General features: G+C 48.7%; 1 protein-coding gene across 3 annotated transcripts in view; it reads left to right on the top strand.

Annotated features, from left to right (window-relative positions):
- ZNF423 (zinc finger protein 423) overlaps nt 1–25,714 on the top strand; it is a 209,708-nt gene that overhangs the window by 45,471 nt on the left and 138,523 nt on the right. For 2 of the 3 annotated variants that reach the window (XM_082770091.1, XM_082770089.1), the window contains exons 3-4: nt 9,473–9,673; nt 13,102–13,182. In XM_082770091.1, coding sequence (XP_082626217.1) covers nt 9,473–9,673; nt 13,102–13,182 — 282 coding nt within the window. The remainder of the gene's footprint in view (nt 1–9,472; nt 9,674–13,101; nt 13,183–25,714) is intronic. The other variant, XM_082770090.1, reaches the window with a different exon arrangement.

Raw genomic sequence — 25,714 nt, 5'->3', positions numbered from 1 at the left:
ACTGTCCGTTGCCTGTCAGTGGGTATTTGGCTCCTAAGTGACTTGGGCTGCAAAACAGATTTGTGGAAAGTTAGCAAGCATTTTTCTCCACGACATGGTCTGGGATCTGATCGGACCCCAGCTGGGTGATGGCCCTGGCCCAGCCCCTGTATCCCGCATGCAAGCAGGAGCCTTCCAGAGGAAGCTGACTCCTGGCCACAGAAACCTGTCAGGTCTTTATTCCTGGACTTTTGAGGACTTCCAGGCAGGGTAACTCACCCAAGTGTGTTTTTCTTCCTGCACCAATATGTTTTTCTCTCTGTAGCTCCACCTTTTCCCTTCCCTCTGCATGGATTACATCCCCGGGTTGCTGGCAGCAGGCCGAGTGCTGCAGCTCTGTCATTCTGTCACGATGTTAGTTTGTTTGCTTGTTAGTTTTTAATAGAAATAAAGATGAAAAAATGAAGCTGTGAATACAGAGGCTCTGGGCAGTGCTAGGTTAAAGGTTGGACCGGATGATCGTAGAGGTCTTTTCCAACCCAAATGATTCTTTGAGTCTATGTAGGATCCTATAGGTTATGAAAGGCATTCCCCTTCACGATTTTTTTTTACACAAATGTGTATCTTCAGTGTGGGAAAGGGGAAAGTGCACTTTGGCACTGGGAATGCTTTGTGGGGGCCCTGGCTGGGCTCCCCTGCTGCCACCCAGCACCGGTGCCTGCACCCCCAGGATGCTGTGCCCCGAGGAGCTGGTGGCTGGGTCGTGTGTGCAGGGGGGGCAGCTCACGGGTCTGCTCCGTCCTGGGGAAGAATAAAGGAAGCTGAGTTTAGAATTAGGCTAGGGGATTCAGCTGCTGATGTACATGGGCACGTTTGTCACTTACAATAATTACATCTTCTGTAATTTTTCTCTCCTTAAAAATCACCAGGTTTGTTTGGGTCAGCAGTTCCAGCGGCTGGTATTCCGAGCAGAGCCAGCCGATACTACTTTATTTATTTATTTATTTATTTTCAAATGATATGCAGCTGCAATAACAAGCCACACGTGAATTTTATTTAGCCTTCCAAATTTTCTGTCTGCTCAGGGAGCCGTACGTTTAAGATTTACAGCTACGTGGCTCCACCTTCACGTTACAAAGGCTTTGGCATGGCTGCGTGGCTGCGAGTGACACGGCGCTGGAGATGTCCTGTGTGAAGTGGGAGCAGGATGCCACGGAGCTGCTGGGAGCAGGACGCTTGTTTTCAGTAGAGACATGAACAGTATTAAAGTTGACTTCACTATTAAAATGTGCATTTAGGTAAATAAAATTTAAGTTCTGTTTTTGTGCTGAAAACTTGCTCGGGTTGAGCTGTATTATGTCGGTACCATCTAATGGTTGCATGCCAAAGAGTTAAGCACATTTTCATGAAGAAGTGCACTTTCCTTTGAAGTTAATACTTGCTGCACACTAATTTCCTCATGCATATAAATTAATTTTAGATCAGTTTTGATTTGAACCTCATTATCTGAGCTGGGGATGGAAGTTACTCCTGTTCAGATGCATCTGAAGACTCTGGGAGTGGACAACGTCCTGCTGTCAGATGCAGACCATCCGTGGCACGCCAACTGCGTGTCTTTAGTAGGGCGAGAGCTTTCTGCAGACGGTAGGCAAGAAGTTCGGAGAGCTATGTGCAAACGCAGTGTTTGCTTTGTAGACCTCAGCGGCGTGCAAAGCAGGTTGCGGTTTGACATCGGACAGAGGGCGAGGCCTTGATGTTGTGAGAAGGCGGTGGTGCTGCCGCCTGCTCCACACGGCATTTTGGGCCGGGGAATCTCAGGGCAGATTGAGCAGAACCAAGGCGTGGTGGGAAGGGAGATGCCCCTTCCCAGGACCCCGAGTTTTTGCTTTAATGACACTCCACAAGGCGCTTGGAAGAAATTCCCCACCCTGAAGCTCGCAGAGTGCCTGCGCACAGCTGTGTGCAGGGACTGGGATCAATAATCCGGTAGCGTCCCGGAGTCGGATGCTATTTCAGTAATTAAACATTTGGCACAGCACGGGCTGCTCGGCTCTCTTCCTCTCGTTGCATTCTTTAAAATTCACTTACAATGCTTTTTGTGGCAGGGAAGTATTTACATCCCACATTTATAATGTTAAACCAGTTGCCAAACACTGAAGAGCTGATAAACACTATGTGCTGTTAACACTATAAAGTACAATCCCACTGCTACTCGCATGCAAATAAATAATAATAACTTAGCTGCTTGTCCGCTTTTCAGTGTATAAATGCATTTGTCGCGTAGCACAGTGACATCTAAATCATTTTAGTAAAAGCACTGGAAGGGCTGAAACATTACCTGCAGGTACGATTAGGAGAAAATTTTATTGTTCGGTTGTTTTTTATGTATTTAGTTCCTTATTTGAATATTTTTAACACTTTTAAAATGGTATGATGCTTAATCATTATTGCTGGTTTTTGCTTTTTTTTTTTTTTTTCTAATTTCATTGAATTACTTTGCCTTCCTGAGGATTAGCCCACAGGCTAAAAGTTACTATAAAATATTCATTAAATCTTTTCCTGCATCTGTTACAGACACAGATATCTTTTTAATGTGCTGGTCAGTTTTGAGACTGCTGCTTTCGTTGCTATCCATAAATCATTAGCAAGTATTTTTAGTGTCATCAGTGAAAGGTTAATAGAAGCCCATAATTTTGAGATGCATCGTTTTGATTAGCTGCTCACAAATATCCCTGAAAAGGGGATGCGAATTGTTCCACACCGCAAACTGGAGACTGTGTCCAATTTGTGCATAAATTGCGATTGTCTTTGTAATGGGCTCCTAGGAAGGTGTGGGGTTGCCTGCAAGGTAACGATTTAAACATAAAGTGACCCTTGATGAGGGAACTGGAGTTTCAGTTTAATGTGTTTCTGTAGTTTTCCCTCACCTTCGGAGCCTTCGCATTCCACACAAATAATTCCTTCATAACAAGTGCCTTTTCAGAAGATGTATGCTGCTGACAGTTAATATAAAATTATTGCCCCTGAATGCATTTTTGTAATTACTTCCCAGAGAACTGTCTTTGTGTTAGAAGACATTTCACACTTTAGTAACATAAGTGTTTGGGGAGAACATGAGTAATAATTACAAGCAGTCTTTCAGTGAAAATAAACCTAAAAATTATAAAAAAAGCTAATGTTAAAGTTGGTTAGAGACAGTGAGGAATTTATTTAGCATGTTACGCATGCCTGTATATATCCCAAGTTTAATAACCCTTCAGTAACTAAACTTAAAAAAGCAATAAAGAACAGAGAAACAGCTTTCTAATTTTTAAGCAATAATGAAACTAAAAACTGATTAAAAGTGACATGCTACTAGAGACAGAATAAAGAAACTTAATCTGAATGCTCCTATAGGAGATTTCTGCTATAATGGAAAATGAAATGACTCACAGTTTGATCAATAAAAAAATTAGCAGCATTTAATAAAAGGTTTCTCTAGCATGTTGTCTAAAGGATGCTATGAAAGCCTTGAAATACAAGAAAAGCGGGCTGGGAGGGTGAGTTTCTGTACAGGAGTTAACGTGACTGAAAAGTCATCTGCTGGGAAGGGCTGGTGGGCATCGGGTCAGAGCCTGGGCGTCGATGGTCGCACTGGGTGGTGCAGCTGGACCTGAGCTCAGGCTGCCCACTGCAAACCTGCAGGTGGGGAGCTTGGAGCTGCCTGGGTGCAGAGCAGCAGGGGCTCGGCTTCGCTGCAGGAAAAGGGGTGCTCGCAGCACCAGGCTGTGTCCCAGCACGGAGGTAACGGCAGACACTTGAGATCCACCTGCTTTCCCGACGGATATAGCAGGAGGTGCAGCACCCTGCTGAAACAGCGGGACCTTGCTAAGCTGAAGAAAGGTGCAGGGATGCTGTGCACCTACCTAAACGTTAAGGTTTTAACGCGTACCTCAATACATACACAGTGCTGTTGAGAAACGTGGTAACACGTGCTCCTAGGTCTCTGACTTCTGTATATTTTAGAAGATATATTTTAACATAACCTGTATTTTGATCCTGTGGGTCGTCACCAGCGCCCTCGTTCTTCCCTTGCCTTTCCACAAAGGCTGGCAGCCCCCAGCCCTGCTGCCCGTGCCGTCTGCTGTCAGCGCCAGACAAATGACAGCTTGGAGAGGCTGCAACGGCCAGAGCCCTAGGAGGGCACGAGGAGGTAACAATATACAATTTTCATGGTTCAAGGGTAGCCTTATCCTACTGTTCTTCATTACAGTACTGCAGCGAGATCAATTTTATTAAGTTGTAAGTCCTAGGAGGCCAACGCCATTAACTACGTGCTGGATCACACGGGGTTTTGGTGGTGCGATCGCTCTCCCTCTTGCCGGGGGCAGGCAGCCCCTCGCACGAGCCCTGCAGCCTGCATGTGCTTTGCTGCCTGTCCCGCAGCCATCCTGTGGTACTTTGTGCATCATCCATCCCAGCTCTTTGTTTTTCATCCACGTTCCTCTGTTTTCCCCCATGGGGTTTGGCGCTGTGCTGCACTGAACCTGCTCACTTGTGACATGTGCAGCGAGCGCTTGGTGTGCAGAGCGAGCCTCTGGTACCCGGCCCTTGGCTGCTGGAGCAGGGTTTGGGCTGCTGGTACTGGTGTGGTGCAGTGGTTGCAGCCTCTCACGTGGCCTGTTGGGAGGTAGCACGCAGGCAGCCCTGGGTTCGAGAGCTATCTGTGTAAAATTGGTGGTTTCGGAAATGCTGAAGAGCCGCAGACCTGGCGTGCCCCCACAAAGCCAAGCCTTCATCCTATGGGAATGAGCTTCAGCTGAGGTTTGTTTGCATTTTTGTTATTGAAGCATTAATGTTTTTTATTTTGCTTCTGTTCATTCTTCATTGACCACAAATTGCAGAGAAGTTTGGACTCTGCTGCATTACAGTCCAAGAGACAACACTAAAATGCCAACAAACTGCATGAAAGCCGGGACCCCCCCAAGCCGATCTGGCATTAGGCGCCAAGTGAAATGCTTGCTAACGAGTGTTTAGATTAGGCTTTTCCTTTAAGTAATTTGTTTCTTTTGTTCTCACTTCCCAGTTACACGAGGAGTTTCCTTTCCCCTTGCAGGACGGCATGCCCGCTGCGCCCAGCCCCAGGAGCTGCCGTGCTGCTGCTCCGCCGTCCCTGCAGCAGTTTGCTTCTGTCTCCCCAAGGATGATTTGGTTCAGCTCCTGTCCTCAGTCTCTAGGAAAGGGTTAGGAACTACCACAGCCCTTTGTGAGGCCTTGGTGGTTTTGTCTTTGGACCAAGGTGGCAGAATGAGGAGGTGCCTCATTCCCCTCACCACCTGGTCCCTTGCGGTTCGGGACGTGCACATGTGCACAGCCGGGTGCCGGCTGGCATCGCGTGGCGGGGAGCACCATGGGCACGGCCACAGCTCTGCCGTGCACCAAGCCTGTGCGTGCCTGCTGCAGGGAGCAACTTGTGAAGGAAGCCCTGCAGCCAGAGGTGTCGGAGCCCAGACGTGACCCCGTGCTAGACAGCGCGCTTCAAAGAACAATCCTAAATTCAAAAAAGTCCCGGCTTTCAAAAGTCTCTGGGTTTAAAAAGAAATTACTGGCACAAGCACGGAAAGGCTCGCTTGCCCCGTATTGTGCTAAGATAACAGAAAGTTTAAACTGCCTATATTGGATTCCGCAGCTGAAAAAATAAGCCCAGAGCTTTGCTCTGACTCCCGTTTCCCAGGCCCACGCGTTGCACGGCGCTGCACGTCTCCGCGTCCCCGTGGCCGGCGCGTCGCCTGCAGTGTGCCTGCGGCCGCCCCGCACTCCCTCCAGCACCACTGCTCCCCGCGGCCATGCTCCGCTGTGCTCGGCCCCCACCAGTGGGGCCTGGCCGGGGAGAAACGGGAATTTGCTCTTGACTTTGGGGCCTGGCGTGAGCATGGGACGCGCAGTCAGTTTGCAAAACCTTGGCTTTCAAAGCGTGCTGTTGCTGTAACAGCACGGCTCGGAAGGCATTTCTACTGACACTAACCTTCCAGCCGAGCCCTCGGGACTTCTCGTCTCCACCTTTGCCAAGTTTGCCACATTCCTTGGACCACCAGGTCAGGCAGGAACACTCCCGTTCCTTGATGCATCTTGATGAAATTGTAACTTTTTAGAAAAGAAGTTGGCTTTTACCAAAAACCAAGAGTCGTTAACATTAACTTTAGTGGCAATTAGAGTAACATATTCTTGACTGTTGGCCAGGCTGTTTAGGTCATAGGGTAAAAGCATTCGTCTCCTGCGAAGCCCTGCAGGCCCCTTACTGCGTTACAGGAATAAAAGAAAAGAGAAGAAAAGAAAAGCAAGAGAACCCCAAACGCAAGCGGTGAGGTGTACTTTCAAGGCTGAGCTGTCAAGCTGTCTCGTCTCTTCCTCAGGAAATTGTTGGAGCAATTGTTGGAGACAGCAGGTCCATTTTAAAGACACTAATAATGCTTTTGTGAAAGCAGGCCCTTTTTGCCACTTAGGACTAACCAGTGACCGCATGCCCAAAGGCACGGTGCCAGTCGTGCTGCGTTGGCCTCCCGCGGTGACAGAAGTCCTGCTGGGGGTGTGCCGGTGCCCCTGGCACCCACCCTGGCCAGGCACTCACCATCACGAGGGCAGTGCGCTCTGCTCCCTGAACCTGGCTGCTCCATGGGGGGATGCTCATACAGTTCTTGCCTGCGGGAACACTGCAGGTTAAATTCGTGCCTTACTGCAGCAGAACTCCTCAGGAATTCGTTCCCAAGGAGTGCTCCCGGGTGGCTGCCCTGGTCAGGGACGCTGAGCTCACTGCAGAGCAGCTGGGGCTGAAGCTCTCCCTGCCTGAGGACCACCCGTCCCCGTCACTGCCCTGGCACTCGCTGCTGCTTGCTCCCGGGGGCGAGCAGCCACCGTGTCCCAAGGCCACCCATGCCACTGCTGCCTTGATGGGGACAAGGGCCAAAAAGCCAAGAAACACCCCAGGTTTTCCTCAGCAGCGTGAGGTTTCTCCAAGGCGAGCACCAAGCTTGCAGCTCGGCAGAGGAATCTGAAGATGGTGTTATTCCAGGGACAGCAACCCCGAGGTGTGGCAAACACGCACGATTCCTTCAATGTGCTGAAAACAGAAAACATCTCATTTTAAAGCAATGCTGTTTGCTAAATAATTTATGTGCAAGATTTCACTGTTGTGTTACTTGACATACAACGGTGTCACGTAATGACACTTTTGAAAAGTTGCCTGGAGGATCAGATTTCCCATTCAGTGGGGAATTAAAAAATGTTTCTGGAATTTTGCTCTGCAGTCGGGAATCTTATTTTCTTATCTCACATTGTACAATTTATTTTTCCTAAAGCAGTGTGTTAAATTATTTGTTATTGTTGGACTCGGTTGAACAGCTTTATCCCTAGTGTAGTCATGAAGTTTTGGAGAAAAACCAAGGATGAATTTGTCACAGTGTGCTCAGCAGATCAGCTGGCCTTTAGGTTAACTGTCAAAAGACAGCATTTCTACTGAAAATATTAGTGAAGGTCCCTTAAACCTCCTCGAGGTTGCCTAAAATCTTTCTTCCTCAGGCTGTAGCTAAATCGGTTCAGAAGTGCTTTTCGGAGGCTTCCATCAGCAGGCGGCATGGATTCAGGTGGCAGTGCTCAGATCAGATTTATAGACTTGCGCTATTTTATAGGTTTCTGTCTTATAGAGCTGGAGAGCTGACGTTCTGATTTATGAACGTTTATCAAATCTGCAGGACATACAGGCTTTAACAAAATTGACTGAGCTATAATGTTTGTGATTTGAGTCTGGGATGAGCTTGTGAAACGGTGTGCCAAGTAAATACAGCAAAATGGAAGTGATCAGTGCAGCGTGTACATTGAATTAGGTGTTAAGTAAAGTGAAGCTAGCGAAGCTTTAACTTTACCATTATTTGGCAGGGTAGTGGTGTAAGGAGAACAGAACTGTCCTCGAGTAGCATACGCTTTTATTAAAGGGAGAGGCTCTAAAGCATGAGGTTCAGAGAACAGTGCTTTATTGAGCGAACCCCGTACAGATCGTGACTTAGGACATGGAGAGCGTGGTGAGCGATACTTTTATAACCAAATCCTTAAATTCATTACTGCTCTAAGAGTGCCATATCTGCTTTGTTGATACGAACATTACACCTCGCTCTTAATGGCGATGTTGTAGCAGAAAGGTCCGTATAACTCAACAGGAGAAGAACCTGAAAATGTGCCCGTCAGTTAATTGCTAACAGCGATGCCGTGGCAGACCACGAGCAGGCATTGATTTTTAATATTTCCATTGCAATTCGATGGGTACGTCATGTTACGAGTGCTCCATGGCAAGCTGCAGAGCGTTTCACACCAGCTGATTTACGTTCCCATGCGCAGTGCGGCCGACGGCACAAGGCGTGTGCTCGGGATGGAGCGTGGCCGCACAGCCCTGCTAGCGCCACGTATCTGAGCTGCAGCGCTTGCGGTAACCAGTGTCCAGCTTTAATAAATTGTATTTCTCAGCTTTGTTTCATGTTCTCAGCACTGGTTGCCCTTAATCTTTCTGGTGCTGATCTCGTTTTAGAAACCATCCATCTCCCTGTTACTGGTGTGAAACCCCTGTGCCGGCAGGCAGCCAGGCGGCACCCCCTGCACCGTGGGCACTGCTCCCCGGGGCCCTGCGCCGCTCTGGGGCTGGGCTGAGCGCGGGGGGCTGCTGTGGTGGGGGCCTGCTCACCCCTCCTGCTCTTCTGGAGGACTTGTAAAACGTCTGTGTTTAATAACGTGGCACACTCGGGCGGTGGGATTGCTCGTAGAGGTGGACAGAAGGGCACAAGCTCAGCACGGCTGGTGGTAGGGCAAGCGTCCCAACTGGTCACCCGGCGTGGCCAGGGCATGCGGCACGTCCAGCGGATGCCGAGGGCTGTAGGAGGTGGAGGGGAAACAGAAACTGAGCTGCCGCAGGGCTTGGCCTCCTTCTACACCCGGCGCCTGGAAACCCAAGGATTGTTTGGTCACAGAAGCCTGCAGCGGGGTGTGCCGCACAGCGAGGTGCCCGCGGGGCTCGGCGGCACCCCTCGTGTCCTGAGGCACCTCAGGGTCTTCAGTGGGAGCCTTTCGCTGCCGTGGGCACTCGCGCTGGGGCTTGATGGTGGCGGGGAGAGGAGAGCACAGAGGATTAAAATTCAGTACGTGCCTGTTCTGTACAGGCTGCAATTAATCTTGCCAATTTTTAAAGCTTTGAGAGCCTGGTTAAGTGATGAAACACTAACGACTCCTTATGACAGAGAGTCAGAGCTCTCTGCCCGCTGAAGGAGATGCAGGGAGCGTTCGCAGGATTCACACCAAGCAGCAGAGAATACAGTTGAGAATTGTTGCACCGCATGATATAAAAACCACATTAATATAATGAAAGGTGTCAGGAATAACGCGAGACTGGCTATAATTAAATGTATCTCAATAAGCGCGGCGTCGTTCGTCAGGCAGACCTCTAAACCTTCGCGTGCATCCTTGCTGTTGGCAGGTGGCCTGGGAGGAGAGCTGGAGAGCGAGGCGAAGGACAGCCGGGCCCTGGAAGAGAGGAACAGCGTGACGAGCCAGGAAGAGAGAAATGAGGAAGATGAAGACATGGAGGATGAGTCAATTTACACCTGCGATAACTGTCAGCAGGACTTCGATTCGCTGGCAGACCTGACTGAACACAGGGCACACCACTGTCCTGGAGGTAATGTTAAACTCGCTTTGCAGTTCTGACAGGTGGTTAGCTGGGTAATTGGACATAGCAACAGCTTGAGGCCTCAAGTGAGATTAAAGAATTAATAATGTAATTTTACAGTTAATGTAATTTTATTGTGGTGCCTTGGGTAGCCTTTGTTCACTCCTTTAATAAAATTAAAATAAAAGCAACAGCTTTCCAATTGGAATCTGTCAGTAATTACGTTAGACAAAAATGTTGTGGGTTTTTTAACGTTAAAAGTTTCAGACAGGGTATTTTTCCCTCTCTTCCCGAGCGCAGGAAGATTAAAAAAGTTAAATGACTGAAGCGTGCAAAACTCCCCTGAAGATAGGCCTCTGAACCCCACCAAAGAACATGACAATTTCTGAGATAAAAATTCGTAGTGTGAGCTTTGTAATCCCACCCTAAAAATACACCATTCTCCCTAGGTTACTGTTGCATTTCCTTTTGAATTTTATGGAGGTGAGGATGGCATGCGCCTACCCTGATTTTGAATGTCCTTGTTGTGAAGTGAGAACGAGCACAGAGCGTTGGTGTGAGCAATCGCAGCGCATCTTGCCATTGCACAGCTCCTCGTGCATGGCCGGTGGTAGCAGCAGGCACCCTGCACAGCGTGTTATCTGATTTATGGGGGCAGCAAAAAGCCTTTGATTATTGCCGAAGATTAAATAAAATCTTAGGAGGGCGAGTGCAGAAAATGTTCATATATATTTAAATCAGGAGTTCTCACCCTTCCTAGAGTTAAATACGCTGCCAGCATTTTTTCCTCTGCACCCATCTAAGACATTTTTAGCCAGTTCCCATTTCGGCTGGCAGGGGGGTTAGCTTCTCCTCTGGTGCAACATTATCCTGTCCTCATTCCCACGAATGCGTGTTCCTCCCTGGCCACTTAATTTGTTTGGTAATGAGTCCACATTATGTTCTCCTTTTTGGGCATCATTAAAGCTGTGCCCAGCCGAGAAAGGCCAGAGGAATTGCCCAGGGCGAGTGTGCAAACGGGGCTGTGGGAGCTCTGCCGCCCACCCCGAGCATCCTCCTCTGCCCCAGCTGGATGCAGCATCGCCAGGGCTGCTTGCTCTGCGCCCTCAGTTAAACACTGCCTGGGATGCCCACTTGAAAGTACAAAACCAGAAAACTTACTGCTCGCAGGGTCGTTTTTTGGCCAGCTGACAACCACTGGATTGCCCTGCGATTTCTGTGAACAAAATTCATATTTTGATGTGGGGTAGTAAGCAGGAAAATGCTGTTGAATAGAAAAATCCTTGTTTGCCAGGCTGCAAGGCGAGGTGTGCAGCCCAGGGGATGGGGACAGGTCCCTGCAGTGCCAGGCGGGAGGATAGGGCACTGCTGCTGCTCAGTGAAAGAGAGGCCTGTTTTTTTCACGAGGCAAAGGTCCATAAAAACACAGCAACCTAGAGGTCCGTGTCTGTACAGTTCATATTTTCACACCTCAGTTTTTATTTACTCTCAGCGTAGTGTCTGTTAGTGACAGTAAGAAAAATAAATTCTATTTTTGGGACCTATCAAAATAATTTGTGAGTATTCCCCTTGCTAATTTTTGATTGCAGGTAGCATAACTTCATCATCTTTTACTGTCTTGACATGTGCTGATGATTTACAAAGACATTTTGTCATAAAAAGGCACCATATAATCATCTGCATATACACGGAATAGGTGCTGATTATCTCCATGTGAGGAAATCCTTGTTCCAGAATAAGAGTGCCTGTTTTCCATTTGTTTTAGTGTAGTGTCCTGAAGTGATTTAATGCCAAGGGAAGGGTTGCACTCATCTGTTCGGGAATGAGAATGTTTCCATGAAGGCAGTCTGGAATATTGTTGGATATTTACACGTCTTGCCACGAGGAAAAAAATTTTTCAAGTTCAGACCCACCAATTGTCCAATAACCATGAGAATTTTTGGTCTAAGAATGCAAATTACACGTGTTTGCTCAGCTCACCTGGAAAGACTTGCCCCCACCAGAGTGAGAACCTAAGAGAGCGCTAGGAAATGTGGTGTGTTTAACGATGTTACCCCACCAAATGGGCTGTGTCCTGAGTTGCCCTGCTCTCCTTTAGTCTCTAATGCCTGCCCGACACTTCTGAGGCTGTAACACAGTGCCTGACCTCTGGGCAAGCTAGAGTTTCATGTCTTAATCTGAAGCAGGGTGTTCAATCGTGTCTACATGGCTCCAGATCAATGCAGGTAATATTTGTAGTGATAATATCACCAGGCTGATAACACAACGTAACTAATGACTTCCTTTGGGAGGCTGAAGTTAGGAAGGTATTGTAGCTCTGGAGTGTTGCAGGATTATAAGAGCTCACTCCAAAGAATAGGATAAACCATCTATTTCACTGGAATCCCTTAGAAATTCATTACAGCGGGCTGAAGTTATAATACAGTTTGAACGCAGCTTCTTTGACATGTAAGGAAGTAACAAACAGCCGTTTCCCCCCTCGCTTTTTCATGTATTTCAGACTTGTTTCTTGGAGGACAAAACACCGCTGAAATCTAGACATCTCTCGTAGCGTAAGCGCATGGCATCCCTTCGGATGCCGGCCCGGTGGAGGTGCTCTCCTGACAGAATTAGGTGCCTCTCGTGCCTTTTGCTCGTGGTGGATGTCTGTGACGGCAGGCTGGGGGCTTCCAGTGCCGATGGGGGTGTGAAAAGGGCCCCCATGGGGCAGCGCATGCTGAATGAGCAGCGCGTTTCCTCCCCAGCTCACGGCTTCCCAGCTCGGCCCCACGCGAGCGCTCCTTAAACAGCCAGAGAGCACCTTTAAAAATGCCCTGAGAACACACAGACACCTGGCGCATGCGCTGCGTGTGTTGAGCTTTTACAATGAATTTAAAAAGTCACTCACGTCCTGCGTCCCCTTAACTTGAGAAGACTCAGGCGTGGCCATCTCAGGCAGTCCTTTTTGTAGGTTTTTTGCACGCTGCCGTTAGTGCAGGTGTTATGACACAGTGCCCCAGCAGTACTGGCAAGAGGAGAGGCTCACATGTGCATTTACAAGTGCAAGTGTCCTCTGGCCAGCACCGGGGGCTGCATGCATCAGGCAGCTGTTCTGCAGTACCTCACTGCCTGGTGCCTGGTGCTGGGTTGGGTATTGCCTGATGAGAAGTGGCTAAAAAGCCCCAAGACTTGCCATTTGTATGTGCATGTTAGTCCACATGTGCCAGTCTGGTTTTAGCTCCCGTTCTTATCATGTTGGTTTTGATTCCTCCATCCATGCCTGCCCTTTCCCCCTGCTGGGCCAGTGTAGCCTCCCATAAACTTGTTCCTTCGGTTTCCCAAGCAAATGTAGGGTGTTGTAAAGCGAGTTAGCGCATCAGTGAACTGGACAGAAGTAGGTTACGTTGGGGTCTCTGAGCATTTCATGAGGTCCTCTTCTGTTGTTGATAACTTTACAGGTTGTCTGTTTCAAACAGCAGCAGAGCTATATATGGATATTGCCAGCTGGGAAGCGGCTGATTTTTCTAAACTACTGTACGGTAGGAACTAGTTTATAATTAAAGTCTTGCAGTTGCTCCTGTTAAATGCCCTGTAACTTGTACACTAGGCTTGCGTTAGAAACGAGGTATTGTAACTGTTTTGTGCTAGTGTATAATTTTGCATTTTCTTGTATTTCACCTGCTGAATTATAATTGCCATGCAACTGTATATGCAGGGTGCTCACCCAGAAACCGTACACGGCAGCTTGCCAACAAGTGGCCGCGTCTCAGTGATGTTTTTGTCAGGTAGTACTTTGTACTTTGCACTGACAAAGATGGACTTCTTGCACGTATTTCCCAAATTAACCCTTCCCCAAATTATAATCTCGTTGCACCTGATTGGCAAGTTGGAGGTTTTCAGTTGCTTTGCTGCTGATGTTGTTGCTTTTTTAAAGTAATGAATTGACTGATCATCCTCCACAAAAGATACTGAAATACAGTTGTGAAAAAAGCAGTGTGGAAACTTAATTATACACCTAGTTTATACAGCTGTGGCTCTAATGACCTACTGGCCCTAATCACTGTGTTGTGGCTTGGTCTGAGTGCTCCTGTCCTTGCCAGAATTCTGCTCCTCTCTCTTAACATGACTAGTGTTTCGATCTAAAAAAAATAATAAAAAAATAACATTTCCTTTTTTGTTCTTTTCTACATTGTCATGCTGAAATGCAAGTTTCCTTCTTTCCAGAGGTCACGGCAGTGTTTTCAGAATTGGCACCAGAAACGCTCCGCAGTATCACAGACTGTAAAAGCACGGATGTTCCCTGGCGCCCTCAGTTCTCGCTGCCTGGCTCTGGCAGCGGGCACTGCGGCAGGCTTCTTGCTGTCGGTCCCCCGAGGGGCAGTGACCGCAGGCTCCTTTTCTTGTTTCATGCCAGGCCTCACCTCGCGGGGCTCACATTTGTCCCGCTGGTCGGCGTTTGTGCCCGTCGGGGCTGAGAGCCGGGCTGTCTGTGTGGGTGCAGGGCGCTGTGTGTTTGTCGTGCAGCAGGTGAGGCGCGTTCCCGTAGCTCAACCTGGAGCTGAAGCCACGCAGGAGCACGGTGCGGAGTGTGATGGCGCGCGGGGCACGTGGTGACCTTGGAGGATGAGGTAGCTTCGTCGCAGGGCCACATGCAGCAGTGTTTTCATGGGCACTGAGTGCAGTGCGTGTGCTCGTGGAGGCTGCAGGAGGCGGCCGATTCCCCAGTGGGCCGGCGGCAGCCCTGCTGGGTGAGGGTGGCGAGGCCCTGCTCTGCCTCTGCCACTGCAGGCTGGCGCTCGGTGCTTGCGCTGCGTCTGGTTCTGGGCTTTACAAGCACGCCGTGCCTCTGAGGGCTTGCAGTGGCTGGTGGGGGGCGGCATGAATTTGAAACAAAGCTCACTGGCCATAAACACCGAGCCCGGGATTTGCTCTGCGGCCTCGCGGAGCCTCTCCCGTGCCGAGCGCGGTGGCAGCGGGTGGCAGGCCCTGCCGCGAGGCCCGGTTGGTGTGCTGGCAGATAAGAGCCTGCCAGGGCGCCGGCGCCGCCCCCCGCAATCGCCACGGCCACCTTTGTGCCCGGGCCCCTGGGGATGGTGGCACGGGCGGCGGCACCAGGCTCTGCGCACGCAGATAGGAGCGGTGCCAGCGCGGCTGCGGGAGCCGGGGCTGAGCGAAACCAGAGCCCCGTGGGGAGGGAGGCACGGGCTGCAGCTACCCCTCTGCAGCCTGCACGTAGCCCGCAGTCATCGCGCAGGGCACGGCCGCGTGCTTTGAGGCTGTACAAATATTTCTCAGCTAAGATGATGTCTTTCCTCAAGCAGCATATGTTTTTCGCATAGGAAGAACATTTTCCCTGTCATTTTTAAACATATGGCCCAGTGAGGAGCTGAGGATGACACGTTAGCATGGTCGTATCAGCAAGGGACTGTTTCATCCTTGCTACTTTAATTGAGTTTTGCTTTTTTCTTTATCATCTACTTTTATCTAGCTCAAAAATGAGCCTGCAAAGCGAGTGTGGGTACCCCTGGAATTGCGGGGCCGCCAGGCCTGTCCCACTGTGGCGCTGCACCCGCTGCCTTGTCGCAGCTCGGGCTTTCACTGGCTCTGTGTGGGGCAGGTCTGTTTCTCGGCATTGTAGGAATGCAAGGAAATAAGAAACAGCTCTGAAGAGGAGGGAGAGGTGGCAGCAGGAAGGTGCCTTTCAGGGCTGGACCCTGCTGAGCTTGCAGGGGTGGCCGTGCCCACAGAGGAGGGTCCTGCTGCCGCCAGCAGCCCCCTGCGCTTGGTGGCTGTAGAGAAATGTGGGAGAGGGTTCTCCTCCTTGTTTTTTAAGCAAGCTGAATGACTGTCCCAGTCCCTGGGAGGGAGGGATGCTGCAGCCTCTCAGGAGAGCAGCCTGGAGCCTCAGTAGTTCCCTCAGTCCCTCAGGGGCTGGTGTTTGTAACTCCGTGTGTGACGGAGCTCCATCGCCGGGGAGTCACCGGCCCGAATGTCAAGCATGGGGCTTGGGAAGGTCTGAGGAGCCTGCGAGGAGGCTCCAGGTCCATGTTTGCAGTCCCCTTACTGGTACCTCCTGCACCTTGACCCAGAGCTAGAGCCTGAGGCACGTGGTGCAGCATCGCTGGCAGGGCAGTGAGCGTGTAAGGCACCTCCTTCACCGCCAGTGCTCGGGATATGGTCACGTTGCCTGCTGGTCTCAGTGTCCGAGCGCGAGGGGACGCATTGCACCGCTGCTGGGGTGGGGGCCGGGCAGGCAGAAAGGTGGTGGCTGGCCTTTCAGAGGGAAACTGATTAAGGCTTAAATGTTAGGAAAAAGCAACCAGCAGTGCATTTCAGGCACTCATCACAGAACATAAATTTGCTGTTGGAAGTAGTGGGATAAAAACAAGTCTGTCTAATGCTGATTTATTTGAATTTAGAGAATATAATTTTTAAAAAAATGAATGAAAAATAAAGGGAGTGTGCATACAAACACTGTCAAGAATTTCTTTTTTTTTTTTTTTTTCCTAAACAAGCTCTAGAAAAAATCCCTGCAGAAGTTCTGTAGTGCATATTTGAATGCTTTTGTTGTAGCCTCATTAAACTTGGCTTGTCTGCAGATACAGCTGGCATGTTATTAACTGTGCTCCAGGCTTGGGGAAGCCAGTAAGCAGCCTCCACCCCCCGGTGCCGGCTGGCTTTAGGGAAACGTGCCAGCATGGGTTGGTCCTCTTCAGCTGGCTGGCTTTGGGAGCGCTCGCTGGAGCATCCCCGCGTGGCCTCTGGGTCGGGGAGCCCAGGGCTCAGCCTGCCTCCCGCGCCGACCCGAGCGAGGGCTGCGCCGTGTCCCCGTGCCGGCCAGCAGCCCGCGGCCACGCACCGCAGCGCTGCCTCGCGAGCAGGATGGATCCGCCAAGGTACGTGGCCTCCCGTGGACACGCTCGCCCGGGTGCCTGCATCCTCCGTAGGGCTCTTGCGCCTTTCTGTAGCGTGGGCTGGCAAGAAGCAAGTCAGTGATCGTCTGCCAGATAGTTCCTCTGTTCTGAACGAACTCGTTGTTGGACTGAACTAGTCTGATAAATTGAATAAGGGAAATATTTTCCCTGCACCTGCTGGAGAGGCTGTTGCTCTCCAAGCTGCGTTTGCACATCAATAGACCTCCACCAGAGGTCTAAGCAGCTTCTGACTTTCTCCAAAACTTTGGCAACAAGCACATGCCTCTTGAATGCTGTCTCATTTAAGTAATTGTAGTGTTTTGTTTGTTTGGTTGGTTGGTTTTAATAATAAGGTGACTTTTAAAAGTAGATTTCATAATCTCATTAAATTCAGAATTGTGAAAAAATCATCATCAATAGAAATTTTAATTAAATAATGTATATAAAATGTAGAGAATGTTAATCAAACTTCATGTTTAATACAACCAGTTTTCATTGCCTTAGCTAATGAAAAAAAAAGTGATTTAGAGTTTTCAAGGCACCTGGTCTGTTCATGCTAAATACCTCCTATGGCATTTGAGCTCTTCAGAATCTTTAAAACATTTGGTGTAGCGACTCCTTTCTCTGACACAAGAAGTACCAACCTTATTTTTATCTTCAGGGAGTTAAGAAGTCAATCTATTTCGGCTAAAGTTTTGCCTGTTACCAGGAGGAGCATTCTCTCCTTCCATCCCCTACCTCTTGCTGATACAAGATTTGTGTTGTCTCTGGGAACTGATGTTGCTGATAATTAAAAGGATTAATTTTTAGTCTGTGCAGCTCCCCATTGGGCATCCTCTGAAAATGCAGAAGCCTTGCGTCAACATGAGGGGAACAAGAGGTCGGGGTTTGGAGGAGATTTCGAGCCTTTCCCCCTTAGCAGCCTGGCTTATTTTGGATGAAAATGACTGTAACTTTGGCGTCACCAATTTGTCCAATAACATGCATGAAATCAGTGCTAGAGCCGAGGTCTGTAATCCAGGTGGGTTTTGTTGCTGGCGACACCTATATCGCAGCGGGTGAGCTCCCTCCTCCTCTTGCAGGCACCAGGTTTTTGGCATGTGGTCCATCTGTTCTTTAGGCTTCCTTGAAAATCTTTCTCAGCATAATGGTGAAAGACTTTTTGGCTCCTCCTTATGTTGCTACTCAATTACTGTTAGCCTTGCGGAGGAGGACATAAGGAAAGGCTGAAGAGGCCCATCACTTTTCTCTTCTCCAGGGAATCTGTTACATTAAACATTTGAATAGATTTTTGAACGTAATTCCCAGTCATTTCCTCCACAGTGAACTCAGTTCACTTGTGCAGACTTTGTACTTAATGATATCTACTAAAATAAATGAGATTTGATATAACTTATATTAAATGGTCTTTTTAGAAATCTACATCTACTAATTATTCATTAGAAAATTTGGAGAGATGGACAGAAGTAGAATATATTCTGTTTATGACCTTGCAGTCTACAGAAACACAAATATAAACACCTGCATTCATTTTCCCTGAGCACAAGTGCATGCGGGTGATCTGCTGGGCTCCGAGAGTCATCTAACCAGATCTGAGTGCATTCAACCCATATCAACAAGCCGTAGCAACCAACCAAGCCCACGCCAGCTAAAAAGCCAGCACGCCTTCAGGGCAGTTGCAGGTCAGATTGCATTCTGTCTCCTCGCCATGGGGGACTTTGCTTTTGTGAGCACTTCTGGTTCTCCTTGGGGTGACTGCTCTCCCCTGTCCCTGCTGCCTGCGCTGCTCTCCCCATGGTCCCTCCTCTCAGGCTGTTCCCTTGGTTTCATTGCACTGCTCCTTGCTGGACTTAGACCATTGCACATCAGGCTTACGGCACCGTCCGCCCTGATGCTCTGCTGGCACTAGCCCTGTCCTGGCCCCACGTGTAACCCAGTCACTTCCATGTCTGAGCTTTCAGACCCGCACAGCTCATACGCTTCTGCTACACCTCACCGCGTTGCTGATTTCCCTTCTCTCCGTGCTGTCCCTTCCCTGGGCTCTCAGTGCTCACAGGGCTGTCCTCACGCTGCCCCATGGGAACCAGCACCTGCAGAGCTCCCCCAGGTGCTGCAAGCACCCATCGGAGCTGGGGGCACTTTGGAGGTGCTCCCATTGAGGTTCAAAGAGCTAAAGCCGTATGCCGTAGTCAAATCCTTGTTTGCAAAACCCAGTGAATTTTCCAATTTGCATTCAGACTGCATCCAGCCCCAACCTGGAGAGCTGCTTGATCTCACCTTACAGCCCTGTCACTGTGCTTGCCGTGTTTTGTTTTACAAGAGCTCTTTCAGGCAGGAACTGTATCCCACTAGATACTGTGGCGGTGCCGCGTAGCTGCAGATGGTGTCCCTTGCTGCACGGAGGATGAACGGTCATCGTTAGGATGCTCGCAGTGTTGTTGCTTTCCTCTCACACACAAAAACACTTTTAAACCAAAATTTAAAACAAACAAAACTCAACAATGAATGAAAGTGAGTAGGATTTTTTTCTCTCACAGATTAAATGAGAGAATATTGAGTTTTCTGGCTGCCCGTTTATCCTCCAGACATGCAAGCACCAGGAGGGAAGAGGCTCCTTCTCTCTGCCACTATACCTATTTCTGACATACCAAATGCTCTGCCGTACTTTAACCAGTTCAGTTTTGAAGATCTGACCAGCTAAAACTGGCTGCTCAGAAGACAACATCATTGCCTTGGGGGAGCCTTCAGTGCAAGAGCTGGGGAGAGGCGGTGGTCGCAGCACGCTGGGGTCGCAGCGAGCTGGGAGAAGCGCGACGTGCGGGGCTCAGCGAGTGACAGGCTCGGCTTCGGGGAGCTCGGCCACGCGGCGAGGGGGAGGAGGACGGGGAGAAAAAATGATTTGTGAACTTGCCCCTTCTGAGATAGCAAATGCTCCTCTCCCGGTGACCAGGAGCATTGCTGAGCAGCCGGCAGCTGCACGCGAGTCGTCTTCTGCTGTCAGCGAGTGTCACCGCAGAAACCTCAGCAGCTGCAAGGAGCCACTACACGTACGCAGGGGATAGAGGAGGCTCCAGGATCGAAACGCCCTGGTGTGTGGGCTGCTCGGGATTTTTCTCCGAGGAAGAAGATATCCACAAATGTTTTAAATTAGGCTATCCTTGATGGTTCTGGTGGTATGGAGCCCGACCAAAATTTGGGGGGAAAAATAAGTTACTCTGTTAAAGTAGACATGAAAAAAAATGAAGGGCTTAACTTTTGTCCTGAGGGTGATAAAACAGCACCACACAGCTGAAAATCAATCTGACCTTCACCCACGTGATGCTGTTGTCTCAGTCTGTCTTTCATTTCCTTTGGTTGAGTGAAGGCCATGGCATTCAGGAGGGAGAAAAGCCAGAGGGAGGTGGGGAGAATCCTGTTTTCTCTGGAAAGGCTCCGGTGCTTGCATAAGTTGACTCCATAAAGAGTTGCGGTAAAACTTCAGATTATTTCATTAAATTAAAAAAAAAAAGAGAAAACAACAACAAAAAAAACTTCTTCTCTTAATAGCCAGGAATCACATTAAGGTAAAGCAGATATTTACTGAAAAACAAACAAACAAACAAACATAACTGTTTGTAAAACATTCTGTTTTAATTAAATATAGAATTAGTCAATGATGGTATTTTGGAATGAAGGCTGCATGCAACAACAGGAAACCTGCACATTCATTTAAAAACAGAAATTTGTACCCAAAGGGGAGAAAAAAGGCCAATTATTTTTTCCAGAGAAATTTTAACATTCTGTGTTGCAGGCTTTGTCCAAACAAAGCCAATGTACCACTTACACGGGCATTTACATATACATCAATAAACCAACAGTTCGGGCTGGTGTATAAGCGGTTGTATTGATTTCCAAAATGCAGGTACAATTGCAGTCGGTGAAATATTCATTTTGTACAACATCCTTCAGCAAGTGGTACGGGCAGACACTTTCCCCCCTCATTTCCCCAAAGATGTAGAATCAATTAGTAAATGGGTAAAATTCTGTGCAGAATTTAATTCTACAGAAACAACACCAACAAAGGAGAAAATGAAGTACAAAAGTGCTTTTTTTTTTTTTTTTTTTTTTTTTTTTTTTCCTTTTTGTTTGTTTGTTTGGTGGTGGTGATGGTGGTGGAGGGCGTTACATCTGGAGAGCCATTAAAAGTGCAGTTTATAGCTGTTCATCCAGCCCCCTGCTTCTTCCATCCTCACTGAATTTAAACGCAACCCAGAGCCAGATAATTTCTGTTGGAGAATAGCAAATTTCCCACACAGGTTTTACAAAACTAAGATTGCTATGAACTCTGTAAAATTACTTTTTTTTTCTATTTCGTCATATGCAGATAGTGTCATTTCATGCCATAGTCATGAATTACTGTGTTGCTCTATATTTGTGTGTTATATATCCCGTAGCTGCTGTAGCACGGAGAGAGTGAGGGACACCTGCCATTGCTTTGTTCAGTGGATGTTGCTTGTTTTAGGCAGCTCAGTAAGAAATGTCAACTTCTCGTTAAAAAGATAAAGACAGAGATTGGATTTAGCTGGAGAGATTAATCCCTGCTTCGTAAAGGTTAAGAATTAAACAATTTGTTCATTAATCTATTTGGGATGTTGGAGATGAATTTATGACTACAGCTTATTATTTAAGTGTGGTTTGTTGGATGTGCCAACAGGCATGGACACGGTCCTTTGCTATTACTGTACATGTTATAAAAAAAAAAAAAAAAAGAACAGGCAATTTAAAAGATGTTGGGACCTCTTCCTGGCGAGCTCTGCTAAAGTCTCCCTGTGATATGCCAAAATGCTATTTGCATAAATGTAGGATTTAATAAGTTATCATTCTGATTAACGCCATTAACTGCTTAACTACTGTAGAAATTGGCTTCCAAAGTTGCTTCATGGTAGCTGTTGCTCTCAACGTCATTCCATTTGCTGTCTCACTGGGGATAATGGTATGCAAGGGAAAGCAAGAAGGTCAAGGATCTTTTTGTTTAGTCTCTTTGCACATTAAAAGTTCTATTATGTGTTTGTATTGCATGTGGTTTCCAGTCTGTTGGCTACAGAGCTTTCAAAATCCATTGATGATGAGTTTGTGAAGCTAAATATATCTTGTGGGCTGTGACTACCAAGCTATCGTTGTGTGTAGCAGGCAGGGCCAATATTTAACAAGTGTTTTCAGCACGAGGAGTTTCGAAACCAAGTCGAATGCTCTTACAAAAGGGTTAACAGATAGACTAACACAGAAGAGGACAGCAAACGCGCACACCTTGCTCTGTGGTGACGGTGGGGTGTTTGGAGCGATGCTTTTGGTGCTATTTATGGGGAAGTGTATCTGGGCTTGGGGTTTCTATGTTTTTCTTTTTCTAGGGGCGGAGGCGGGCTGTGGTATTGTTGTGAATGACACAGCCACCGCAACGGGCAGCGGGGCTGGAAAAAGCGCTGCCCTCTCAGCCATCCCTCTCCCTGCCCCAGCAATGCGGAGGTGCAGCCCCACGTTGGGGGCTCCCCGCGGGCCCTGCCCCACGCACCCCACGGCCGGGACCCCCAGCACCTCCCCGCTGCTCCGCGCCCTGCAGCCAGGAGGCCTCCTGGAAACCAGCTTCAGCTGCCCTGGGGCTGGCAGTAGCCTTAGTGGATTTCCTTTGGGTGTTGAACAGCCGTGCTCACGTCCTTGTGGTGTGCAAACTCGTGGCCATAGATGTGGGAGCAGCTGCTCCTGGCTCGGGCTGGGTGCACACTCGGGCAGATGTCACCGCCTCCTTCCCAGGCGTAAGCACGAGATACCCGTTCTCTTCTAAGCTGAAAGCAGAGATTTATTTATTTTTTCCCAAACAATTCATGTTCTGACTGCATGAGTACCTTCACACCTGTCAGTTGCACTCGGTGTGCTCATTCCCCAGGGTTACCTGGCATCTGGGAGATCCTGCCTCGGTGCAGCCTGATCCCTGCCGCAGCGGATACCCGCGATGTTTTGGGTGGAAATGCACTTACACCAGCACACATCATCTGCTGCATTGCTCTGTTCTGCTCCGCTATATTCCTGCTTTTGTAACATTTGGGTTGAACCCCCCTCCCGGGCTGTTCCGGGAGCACTGCAGCTATCTGCAAGCTGTCCTGCTTTTCGCCGTGGTGCTGGTAAGCTCAAAAACATCTGCAGGCAGCGTCAGTCCAGCTCGCTAGTCTTCAGAGGATATTTGCAAAGTTTCATAAGGCTTGGACCCATACCCACACCCATCCTACATGCAGCGTCTACAGATTTATCCCCGAGAGCCTCTTACAGCTTTGTTTGTATTACTATCTAGAGCTATCCCACTGCCGAAATCCTCAGGAGAGAGAAGTGGTCAAGAGTACTTAGAAACATCTGTTAAAAATTCAGACAAACACTGCACTGTCACTAGAAGCTGTTGGGAGAGGGGCGAACGAAATTCATCATGTGGTGCTGCAGGAGAAAGGGACATTTTTTTGTTCCTTCTCTTTTCCTTGAAAATCAATAGTTTGGTCAGTAAACATAGGAAAATGCCCCTGCAGAGCCTGCTTGGGGCGGAGAGCTGCTCTGCACAAAGTCACAGACTCACTCGAGAGCCAAGCCTCGCGGCCTTACGGGAGCGCTGCTGCAGCGCTCGCGTTTGATTCATCGCACGCCTTCTGCTTGTTTCAAGGAACCCAGCATTAATTGTGTGGGCCTGGAAAGTGGTGACATTAGGAGACAAAGTGACTTCGCTGTGACTTTTCTTTTGCTCGCCATGCTCAGACAAAAGGGGAGAAGTTCTAACGAGAGATCAGTTGCACACTGCTCGGTGCGTGGCTGCGCGCTGGGTTCAGCGAGTACTTGAGAAATGTTGGCGTTTGTCCCTGATGATGCATCATGAAGTTACAGGCAATTTGGCAGAAAGCAGCCCCGAGTTTTGCCGGGCTCCCTGTGAAGTTGTGTTTCTCCACCCCAGTGGTGCAGCTCGGGCCCTGCTCCCCGTGGGGTCTCAGCCCCGTCCCCATCCCCATCGCGCCCGGCTCTGCGCTTCGCCTTTCCTCCGAGAGGCACAAACCGGGGGCTCTGCCCTACCGACCCGGGGCACATTCACTGATCTCAGAGAAACTCAATTTCTGTAAGAGAAACTCAATTTCTCCGAGCCCTCTATCCCCAGTCCGGGGTGATTGAAAAGTTAATAGGAAAGGACAAACAGTTAAGGCGTATGACAGGCAATATGATCACGTAAACCTTGTTTCTTAGGATGCCGGGCTGACAAAAATGAACCCGGTGCTCCTGAGAATAAATGAGTCACTTCAGACTGAGACTTGATGGACAAAGTTGGCTTTGTTATCACTCTGCAGGTAGTGAGGGGACAGGGTTAGGGAGAATTTTCAGAAATGTAGGCAAGGCATTATTAGAGGGGTAAAGTTTCCTCTGCCACGCATCCCCCGTAGCGGAGCCAGCATTACCCTGGTCCTCCTCCTTTTAGGAGCCTTTTGAGGAAAAGTCTCTGGTGACAGGAACATCTCTCAGGTCTTTTCATCCGTGAGCTGCCAGGTGAAAGAATGGGGCTAGAGAACAAAAGATGTTCTGATACTGCAGACAAGCTTTTGTAGGATCTGCCACGTCAGCTGTCTCTTATAAGGTCTGCTGTATTTTCTGTTGATGGTGCTCTTCCCTGGAGGATTTCCCCACACCTGGGAATGCCTGCCATAACCCGCACTGATATTTTCCTCAATGCCTTTCATTTCTGCATACAGATGGAGCTGGGATATCACACGCCGTCCTTGCCCTTATTCTGTTCTGCTCCTTGGCAGCCCCAGCTTTCCTGGCTCCGAGCTTTCATCCCACCTCCCTCTCAACCTTTTCCAGGAGGGGCTTTGCAATTATTTATAAGCTAGCTTGTCCTGTTTTCTGACATTTTCAGCGTAGTCTGTGCAAGAGGAGCTAAGTATATATTCCCTGGCTTTACAGGGAACAGGCGACTTAAAATAAACGTTGCTGGCCTGTGTTAGCAAGATGCTCTCAGATTTTTGTTTTGTTTTTTATTGGAGGTGAGGAACCCTCCCTTTAACATCAGTGGTCTTGGGATGGAAAAAATCCTCGTGGCCTGTAACCCCCTCTCGCCTTTGCTGCGTTTGGAGATCTGGAAGGGCAGGCAGCCAACTTGCTTGCCTGCTCGTCAAGGGGAGGCTGCCTGTCCTGCCTATCCTGCATTTCTCCCGCCATCCTGAAGCGGGTTTTCTTTCTCCTTCCTCCTACCACGTGCCAGAATAAGAAGCACCCTGTGATTTACCACCTTCTTCTGCTCATCGTGTGCTGAGGCTCTAAATTTTCCAAAATACATCATGGTAAAGAGGCAAAGCTTTAATGATTTGGGCATCATAGCTCCTCTAGAGGCATCTTTAGATTCTCTGAATGAAATAAACATCTATTTGAGCTGAAGAGCAGCATTTTCTCATTTTGCTGCTGCAAATAGGTGGGAGGAGTGACTAACTGCTCCTCTGGAAATAGTGAAGTGGACAGGCTTGTCTGCTGCCCAGGGCTACAAGCTGGATGCTGCGCTTACCCATTCACCCCATCTTCGGCCGCATCGATGCTTTGCTCACTTACACGCATCGCATTGGGGTGACAGAATTATGGGCCTCCCGGCTGCCTTCTCTTCTGAAGGTAACTCTAAATACAGTCTCTCCTATGGGGAGATGTACTCCATCCTCCGCTGCTGTGCACACGGAAATCGCATTTCTTTTGCTTTTGACCAACCTCGGTTAAAAAACGATGCTGGCAGCTGAATCTCACTTTGAGTTTTTCATTAGAACTGTTCAAAGCAAAATACAGGGTGGAGGATCTGATGTGAGCCAAAACTAACCTCCCCGTTCCTGCCAGTGAGGCCGTATTGCCAAATTTCACACAGCCGTGTTCTCTAGCACCTCCTTTGAACACGAGTGTGGTTCTGGAGGCTGTTTTGAAGCTCCCACTTGAAACACTCTCTGTGAGCTAGCGGAGCATTTTCTGGCACTTAAGCTTCTGTATCTGGTGGCTGTTTGTTCTGCATAGAGCAATGAGTCATGGTTTGCTAGAGGAGAAAAAAAGGGATTTCTTAGAAAATCCTTCAGAACAGCGAAGATTGTTTTTCAGTTGGAAATGCTGTTGGTGTCTGTGGCGAAAT

Source organism: Aythya marila (assembly GCF_965140915.1).
Source record: "Aythya marila genome assembly, chromosome: 12".
Classification (NCBI taxonomy): domain Eukaryota; kingdom Metazoa; phylum Chordata; class Aves; order Anseriformes; family Anatidae; genus Aythya; species Aythya marila.
Note: the sequence above shows the minus strand (reverse complement) of the source record. Positions and strands in the feature narration are given on the sequence as shown.